The sequence below is a fragment of the Cimex lectularius genome, unplaced genomic scaffold (genome assembly GCF_000648675.2).
Source record: "Cimex lectularius strain Harlan isolate CLEC.00 unplaced genomic scaffold, Clec_2.1 scaffold65, whole genome shotgun sequence".
Lineage (NCBI taxonomy): Eukaryota > Metazoa > Arthropoda > Insecta > Hemiptera > Cimicidae > Cimex > Cimex lectularius.
Window position 1 is genome coordinate 1,037,633 of NW_019392646.1, and position 10,222 is coordinate 1,047,854.

A 10,222-nucleotide genomic window follows, 5' to 3' on the forward strand; every position below is an offset into this window, starting at 1 on the left:
AAGATTTATATTTAATCAGTCTTCAATATTTTGTACTACAATATTTAAAATTGATCAATTAATGGTTCATTATTCACAATATATTCACAATTCGATGAAGGGCGGAATCCCGTGATAGTCACGACGTTCGTCCGTGATTCATTATCAAAGCCTTTTCATTATGACAACACCCAAATTGAGGCCCATTGTTGAGGACGAGCCCATTGTCGGACTTCGGCCGAACCCCGACTAGGCGTCATCATTGATGCCTTCTTTTGATTAATGTTGCATTTTGAAAAGCTTCCACCGCTTCCGTAATATTCACCTGTTACGACTTAATTACAGCCTAAGACACAGGAGAGGCAAAGGAAGCAATATTAATGACTTACCGACTACGAAGACGCAAGCAGACAAAATTGTTTGCACAGCCGCCAGACTAGACAATAACCCTAAAATTACCGTTTGACTATTCTTTTCAACCAAATAAAATACATCAATCCTAATTAAAACTGTATTTATGTAGTAATAACGTTTACATGTTTTCCTCTAGTGCCCTTAAATGTAATAATATATAATATTTTACGATATATTTAAAAAAGTAAACGTTCTCTACGTCATCATCATAATTGTAAACAAAGATGAAATAAAATTGTTCCGTGAATTAAAACGGTCCGAATATTTAGTGTGTAACATGTTTGGATATGAAAACCCTGGATCATTTGTTATTTAAATCATGAGAATTCCTCTTGAGTACTGCGGATGAGCTTTTATGCATCGAAGTCACCCTTTTTCACATCAAATTTCCTTCATTATTTCAAACTCACTGTTTTTACTTTCAAATTAACCGTTTATAATTTCTATTTAACCCTTTTTAACTTCAAATAAGCCTTTTTTTAAAACATCAAAAAACCAGTAGATGGTAAAAATGTAAGCACATACCTAAAGTAAAATTCTTGCATTAAAAAAATTAAATATAAAAATAAATTATAATTATTTTATGTATGTAAGTATGTAATAGTTATGGGACGACGAAATCAACTGGTCATCGCCTTCCGATAGAGAAAAGAGAAATACAAATACGAATTTTAAGACGAATTTAAAAATTATAGGCACAGAACAAATGTTTCAACGAAGACACATCAAATAATCTATTTAAATTACTTATCGCGTGAGACAACGAACATAACTGGAAACGTGTGTGGTGGTTAATGACCGTTAATCGATAATTATTCAGAGATCGTGAGATGCTGTCTGGTGTGATGTAGGTATCAGAAAAATATTTTCTTTATCGTGCCAATGTAGCAAGTGCTGTAGAGTTTTGCTTGGGTTTTTTGCAATCATAGATATAGTGCTTTACACTCTTGTCCAGATATTGGGATGTAAGACCGATGTAAGTTGCCGGACAGTTTAAACAGTTGATCTTGTAGATTACGTCAGATTTATTTGTTATTGGTGGGGGATCTTTAATTTTGGAAAAAAGTGTTTGGATTGTTTTATAATTTTTGAGAGCTATTTTGAAGTTATCGGACGAGAGAGTCCGAGGCGCTGAAGGTGATCTCAATAAAGATCGAAACGTTGGCACGATAAAGAAAATGTTTTTCTGATACCTACATCACACCAGACCGCATCTCACGATCTCTGAATAAATAACTGGAAACCTTATGTCACAACATAAATAAAAAAACATTTTCTATTAAGTCCTTTTGTACTTCATATTACACGCCTTTTTCTTAATCTTAGATGCGCCCATCTTTGGCGTCAAAATCCGCTTTTTGCGTTTTAATATTCCATGGCAACGAAGCAATCTTAAACTATTTAGCCTTTTCCTGTCAATCATCGTACGACGGATGGACTATTGAAAATATCAATAATACATCAGCATCTCAGAGAATTGTGGCCGGGTCTGACAATGAGATTGAAAGATCGACCCATCACTGAAGCCTAAATTCAGGGGTTTCTACCAAAGCCCAAATTGCCGAAATGTACGTGTAATGACTGGCCTTGCTGATACGGTGGTCGTTTGATAGTGAATGCGTAAAGCTGTCGATAACAAAGTGCTATGAAACATTATACAGTCCTGAATATAGGGGGTGAGTTTAACTTTTTACTTCTGCCACCCCCCCCCCCCTAATTTTTATATTTTGTTATTTTTCACTGGGGGCGTTTTTCGGAAAAACCACGAGACGACTAAACTTTTATTTTTTAGCAAGTTTCTCATGAGAAAAAAGTTTTGATCTAACTCTACAAGATACGAATAGGGGTTCAACATTCCCAAACAGCAAGATACTTCGGTGCATTCTTTGAAAGGTTTTTTTCACGCTGGATTCAACATTAATTAGGGGCAACCAATCTTAAGATATTCACAAAAAACCATTTTCGAACATTGTTTCGCAAACAGTCGAAATTCCAACTTCTGCAACCGTAAATACCATTCAACCATATCGACTGACAAGATAACTACATAAATTGTTTCTTGGTTGAAAAAGTTTCCGGTTCAACAGATAACCATGAATTTTACACAGAAAAGTTGGCGGTTGTACATCGACATTTACATGGAAAATTGGTCGGTTTGTCAATGTATCCCAATGTTACAGGGTTTAAAATTTTTTACAAATTGTTCTTAAAATATAGTTGATGTAGTGATTTTTCATTACAACTTAAAAACTTTTAATTGTTATTAAAAATACCGCTCAGTCGCTAATGCATGCGTCAAAGATCATCATTTATTTTGTGGTTCTACATTTTAAAATATATTTGTAATGTAATTAACATTGAACTTGATGATCGTACGGTTGATCTCTTTTATCGTCAGAAATTTGTAAAAGGAAATTATCAACCTTCCTATATAAACTGTTCAAAAATAAATAGGGATATTTGCAATGTATTCTTACTCTATTAATTTTAATTAAATTAATCGATATATGCTTGTTAGTTGGGTAAAAAATTGGAAAATACAATCCAAAACAATCAAATGTTAATCCTCATTTTTAATAGCGGATTTACTTAAGAATAGTAAACATGATGATTGCTCATTTTGTAAACAAACACCTTTTCTCGTTTTTTCTCCATTTTTAATCGAGTTTCATGCTCTTTAACCATTGAAAGACATTATCTTGAACCAGAAATTGGCATATTATTGTGAGAATAGGTCATCGAGGCCAAGTGGATATTGCAGGGGCAGTCAGCGTTCTCAAAACACGGTCTCCCGGGCTTTACCCCGATTCCGAGAGACAGGAAGTGCGAATAGTAGGCCTGTTAGTGGATCTCAGTGCATTATGACGCGAAAGTAGGACAGAAATATTGTCATTGCTGGAAAACGGAACCCTTTCCGTAGTGCCCCGCCAGATCCTAAATGAAGTACATGTTTTGGCAAGGCCTTTATCAACACAAACGATATGTATTCGATTGTGGAAAGTCGGTCTCACAAAGTATGTCCTTTTGAAACGATCTGCAGCAAAAGCCCGCCACCAGCAACTCAGGCGAATATGGTGCAGCAAGCGCCTAGAAGAGAACACTAGTTGGAATGACGTTATTTTACTGATGAGTCCCGTTTCCGTCTGTATAGAGATAGCGAACGCCGAAGACTCTACAGAGAACAGGAGATGCGTACAATGCCTCAGTTCGTGCTCCCTCCGGGGCAGTTTGGTGAAGGTGATCTGAGCTTGGATTTACACTGGAGGACGAACTGGACTCTGTATTGTTGAAGGCAACCTCACCGCAGTCCACTATGTCCATGAAATTATCGAGTAATAAATCCCTCAAACCAGGGTTCTCATTGGCAGTGATTTTCGATTTCTGTATGACAGTGTCAGACCTCATAGAGTTGGTCAGTTCATCAGTTCTTAGAAAACCTTGTGGGGTACCCTCAATACGACACACAGTAACGACACATCTACACTGAAAACAAACACTTTAAGCCCGAAGATGATCTCAATAAAGATCGAAACGTTAACACGATAAAGAAAATGTTTTTCTAAACCAACTTCACACCACACCGCATCTCCAAATAATCATTAATTAACTCACTAAACACCTCTCATAAAAAAAAATTAGCAATTTTTGATAGGGTGAATTACCTCCTCTTGCTCTTATTACACACTCTAATCTCAGCAAGTTCATAATTAAACGTTTAGCCACTTCTTGAATATTTTCATCCCAAATCTCAATTAACTTAACTTTCAGTTCATCTAAGGCTGTAGGAGGGTTAGTTCTTCTTTTTACCCAACGTCCGAGCTCGTCCCAAAATTTGGGTTCCAATCAGGAATACGGGCTGGGCGTCTTGTAAATGTTGACATCTTAAGCTGGGCGCACACTAGGTCGGTGGCGCGGCGCGGAACCGACCCCCAAGAAGAATACATTGAAATGAATGTAACCCCGAACACTAGGCCGGTAGGGGCGACGCGCAGCCGGAGGAAGTTGCCCGGCTCCGCGCCGCGCTACCGGCTAGTGTGCGCCGGGGAGGTCGAAAATCGTTGAGTTCGGGTATATTCGGCTGCTTATATACGTCATATTTGTAAAGACGAAGCCAACGATTGTGACGTGGAGACTCCTGGAAATGCAAAATCAACACTAAACAGCAGCGCTAGTCAGATGGAAGGGGAAAATTGGACCAACGCGGCCGAGAGCGGTTACTACATAGTTTGCGGACCTTCACAATTCCGCGCCGCCCACTGACCAAGTGTGCGTCCAACTTTAAAGATACTGCATTACAATGGCGGCGACAGTCGGTCTTGCATTTTCTTCATTTAAATAAAATTACTCGCCAATAAACGGAGTAAATGGCATTACATATTCCTCAAAAATTTCTGTCACCTAGGTTTCTGTATTATGTGATGTCCTATTAAAAATGTGTAATTCCACTTTTGCCTTCGAAGAAATTCCACTCCACACCATAACTGAACCACCTCCGAACGACCCTCTTGCATTGGCCGTAGAGCTCTATAGTGCTTGATAAACTCGAAGACATCCATCTACTGAACAGAGAGAAAACTGGGACTCGTCTAAAAACATAACAATACTTAATTACTGCTTCCGCCCAATGTCGGTGTCCCTTGCAAACAAGCGATCCCGACGATGGTCTCCTTCTTATTTTTCAACTCTAACGGACACATTCCGCACAGTTGGAAGTCCTTGAGACCTTTCAGAAGCAATGGAAAAGCGATGTCTCAGAGTGTAAAATCTGACAAATCGGTCGTCAGTTGGTCCCTTGGCTCTTGGGCGTCCCAATCCTGGTCTCCGGGTCCACCTTGTAATCTCGTGGTACCTCGCAATGCCCGACAACCGTCGTTTTAGGCATTTTTAAAACTCTTGCAGCGTAACGCTCATTTCTTCCATCCTCAACGAGTGCAATGACACGGGCAACTTGCCCACTGATTGTGTGCATATCTTGTTTTTAATTTTTTAATTTTACTTTTTTTGCCACCAGCACAATAGTGAATAAAGACATTTTTTAAGGATTAAATGCCCTCGTTGATGATTTAATTATGGCGATTTTAAAAAATTAAGCGGTTTTGCCGCACTATCGGCGACAAAAAAAAATACTTTCCGTCTAATTATAATTATTATATAATTTTTAAAGTAGTAAAACAAAAAATATGTCGAAAACTGACAAATTAAAAAAGAAATAAAAATTTCATAGTGCGCCACTTTTTTTGTGGAGTAGTGTATAATAATAAATAACATGTAAATAATAATAAAAATAAAAGCCGAAGATCGTGCGTACGAATCCCCCTCGTGACACTAACTTTTCATCTCAATCAAGAACTAGATTAAAATATCTTTAAAATAAGACAAATCAAAAGTTAAATATTATTTGATGTATTATTATATTTTTCATGTGTAACTTTATTATATACATATTCACATTTAATTTCAATGTAAAGTTACTCTTCTTTGTCTGTCTTTCTTTATGTTTGCTTTATTTACATATTATGTTGTATTAAACCGAACTTCTCTGTACGCCTTAATTGGCTATAACAGAGTAATTGTAAATAAATATAAATAATATTTCCCAGTAGGCCGGGAAGCGAGGAATAGTTTATTACGATATACAATAAAATATAAATATATTATATAAAGAAGAAAAAATCTAAAATTTGATGGTCATTATAAGACTCTTCCTTGATGACCCCGCACAATCCGGCTCCGAGTTCATGGGCACTCCGTGAGATAGGAGCACTTGCTATGACTTCATCGAGCTGCTCACTCCTCGTCCGACTGAAGTTTGTCAAAAAGCATTGAGAAAACTTGGCATCTCAATTAACCTTGGAGAAAAAGGTGATGGAAGCGAAATAGCTTCTGGTATTGATTGTTACGCCCCTGGTACTTATATCACAAAAAATTAATATCTCATTAATTACTTTTTAATTTTATTTCATATGCGTTTTAAACAAGGCTAACTTTAAAGGGCAACCTTTACACACAAAAACTGTACAAGTTGGGTGATTTTTAAGACAAAAGTATTTAAAATAAATGGTAATTTGTTTGGTGAAGTTTACCTAGTCCGTATAAAATATAAAAAAGAAAGTTTTTGTAAATATATTTTATATTGTCAAGTGGAACCCTACAATATTATAAATAGCAAAAGAATCCTACGAATTTTTAAAAAGGGTTTTCGTACAAACGAAGCGGGCGTACTACATGGGAACATTCTGGGACCTCTCCTTTGTTCAATATATGCTGCTGATTCTACCCTCCCATACACATTCCTCTTAAACTTAACACAGTTGGTCTCCTTTCATAAAAATCTCGCCCTTGCATTGAGAAAACATCCTATTTGCAGTATTGGTAAGTTTGTAGCGTTTTTCAAGTTAGATTTTTACCCTTCTTGTTTTTTGAAGCAATGTTTCTTTATTCATTATTGATTGCATATTCTAAAAAGGAGTAAGGTAAAGTGATTTTTTCGTCAGTTTTGTTCGAGATCTCGTAATTCTGGAAGGTGTTTTGGTTAATTAAAACATTATAATTAATTAAGGTTTTTAATTGAGATAAAAAAGTCAATGGCACGAGCGGGATTCGAACCCACGATCTTCGGCTTGATACGCCGCTGCTCTACCACTTGAGCTATCGTGACCTCGATCCACGCGGAGACCAACCTCCCATCTCAACCCCACCTTTTGAATTTTCCCTCCTTTTTGCCATTTTTCAAATGTCGTGTAATCGGATTGGATTCTTGACGACAAATGAAATGGCCACGGAGAGCTTTAGTGAAGTATACTTCATTTTCAATCATTAAATTCACTAATTTCGTCCGCTTGACCAATTAATATATTATAATTAATTAAGGTTTTTAGTTGAGATAAAAAAAAGTTGGCAAAAATGGCAAAAAGGAGGGAAAATTCAAAAGGTGCGGTTGAGATTGGAAGTTCGTGTCCGAGTGGATCGAGGTCACGATAGTTCAAGTGGTAGAGCAGCGGCGTATCAAGCCGAAGATCGTGGGTTCGAATCCCGCTCGTGCCATTGACTTTTTTATCTCAACTAAAAACCTTAATTAATTTTAATATATTAATTGGTCAAGCGGACCACGAAATTAGTGAAGTTAATTAAAACTTGCATAATGCTTATGGTGATGGAGTTTAAGAAGAAGTCCCCTATTAGTTTGCTCGATTCAGAAGCGGAAATTTTGATTTGGAAGATGCAAGTGCTCGGGTCGTCTTTCAGCCGTTGATGAAGACAAAATTCACACTTTTGTCACAAATAACCCGCACTCAGACATCGCAGACACTTATCTCATACAAACGCTTCAACAAATCGAGAGCAGGTGGATTTGTTTTTCGGGAAGATACAGATTCAGGAAATTTATTTAACCACTAACAGAAATTATAATACTGTGAGGTCAATTGTCTCTTTTATACGGTGCGTGTGTCGGTGTTAATTAGTATAACTATTGTTTTAATAATGGTAATGACCAAATTTAGAAGAAGCCTAGAACCAGTTTTACAAAAAAATACACGTTAAAAGAGATTTTCGGGTAAGCTCACATGAGTTTTAAGAGTTTAAATTTAAGACAATTCAGTTCCTCATCACTCCAAATATGTTATTAAACACAGGAAAATGTCTGATCGGAAGAAACCACCCTTTCAAACAAATGATAAATACTCTAATGAAGGACTTTTGTTAATTGAATACTCAGCAAAAAAAAAAATTATTCTGCTTTCAACTCATTGTCATAACATCGTAGTATTTCCTACAATAAAATTATGATTTCATTTTTTCATTCTGATATTGATTACTTTTCCATTGTGGCCATGTAATAATGTATGGATTTTTGTTCTAGGTTCTTGGCTATTTGGTGGCCTTTGAAATGCCAGATAACGACAAGACGGGCGAGAATGATGATCCTCGTTATTTGGGTGATAGCGCTGACCACGACGATCCCATGGGCGCTTTTCTTCGATTTGGTGGTGATATTCAGCGATGACCCAGACGTGAAGCTCTGCCTTGAAGTCTGGCCAGACTACCTCAACGGCTCGCTGTATTTTCTGATCGCAAACCTCCTTTTCTGCTATATCCTTCCCATGATCCTCATATCAATGTGCTATGTGCTGATCTGGATCAAGGTGTGCAAGAGGCACATCCCGAGCGACTCCAAAGACGCCCAAATGGAGAGGATGCAGCAGAAGAGCAAGGTGAAAGTCGTGAAAATGCTCGTCGTCGTCGTTATACTTTTCGTACTCTCTTGGCTACCTCTTTACCTCATATTCGCTAGAATAAAACTAGGCGGGGACTTCTCACAATGGGAAGACGAGATCCTGCCTGTGGCTACTCCGGTGGCTCAGTGGCTCGGCTCCTCCAACTCTTGCATAAACCCGATCTTGTACGCCTTCTTCAACAATAAATATAGAAGGGGATTCGCTGCCATTCTGAAAAGCAGAAAATGTTGCGGTACCCTCAGGTACTACGACACAGTCGTCCGAGCCAATTCTTCTTCGACCAGCCTGAGGAAGTCGTCCTATTATGTTACCAACAACAACAACAACAACAACTCCTCGACAAGGCGGCAACTGAGCCAAGATACGAACGTCTCTTACATTTCGAACAACACCGGGGTATAAAATCTTTGTCTGCCAAATAAATGGTTTGTCTTGTTTGGCTCTCTAGAGCAGTAACCTGCCGGTCGCACCATGCACCAGCACTGTAACAGGGTAACCCACGGTCCAACCGAATATTTGACAGGCTCAAATTTGGAGATTGCCCAAAGTCAAAGTATTTTATAAAAATTTACATATTAAAGACGATTTTAAGAGAATTTTTTATGGAACTAACTCCGTTTTCAGTTTTATTTTTTCTAATAATATTACTTTTAACGATATATAAATATGAAATAATTATATTTTTAACGATACTTCGCTCTTGTAATCTTAGCGCATAATCACAACTATTTTAAGTAGCACTGAATATATTTGTATTGCATTTTAAATTATGAAAAAAATTGTGTCACTTTTATATTCAAGATAAATTTTAACAAATGGTTATTTTAGGCCATGTGGGTTTGCACTTATCTTAAGGATTATTTTTATGCTAAATGCACATGTTTGATACCGTTTAAGAAGAAATATGGAGTTAGTTTTGACTACGATATCGTGATTTTTACGAAGAAAAAAAATCGATTTGGTAATTCACAGCTTTAAAGTCTTAGATAAACCGGCGGTCGATTTTTTGAAAAATCGAGCGCCGGTGATGTATTTTTGAACATTAGGTATCTGGTTATTTTTAAACATTTTTCATTCACGGAAACCTACACTTTATCTTAGTGAATGTATCAAATAGAAAATGATATTTGGAGGAAAACGAAATAATGAGGATGTATAAACTCTTTACTAGATTCTTATATAGTTTTATATATGACAATAAGTGTTTGTTTATTGGTTTAAAAACAAAAGTACACAACTTTTGGAAATATTAAAAAAATGTGACAAAACACATCGACGCATTAAGGTTCGTTTTTGCTTATTTATTACAGTGACAAGTGGTTTTACTTGACTCGTGGTTCACTGTGGACAGGAGTTACTTGAATGTACAAGATAAAATAAAAAGAGGGATAAAATATTTGTAATTTGTATAGTACATTGTAATTGTTATTGTGAATAAATTTTGGAAATCATAGTGCCCTTTGACAAGTGATCATAGTGTGATATTGCATCTTTTCTAACTTCTAGTTTTTAAAAATATCTTACTCAAATGATTAATATCGATTAATTCTAATGAAACTCATTTGTTTTGATTACTTCTTTTTATTAACTAG

General features: G+C 36.7%; 1 protein-coding gene across 1 annotated transcript in view; it reads left to right on the top strand.

The window, feature by feature from the left end:
- The window catches only part of LOC106660883 (neuropeptide SIFamide receptor-like), a 218,170-nt gene extending 208,957 nt beyond the window's left edge, over window positions 1-9,213 (top strand). The window contains exon 3 of the mRNA XM_014383904.2: window positions 8,255-9,213. Coding sequence (XP_014239390.1) covers window positions 8,255-9,032 — 778 coding nt within the window. The 3' untranslated portion in view covers window positions 9,033-9,213. The remainder of the gene's footprint in view (window positions 1-8,254) is intronic.
- The last annotated feature ends 1,009 nt before the right edge of the window (window positions 9,214-10,222 follow it).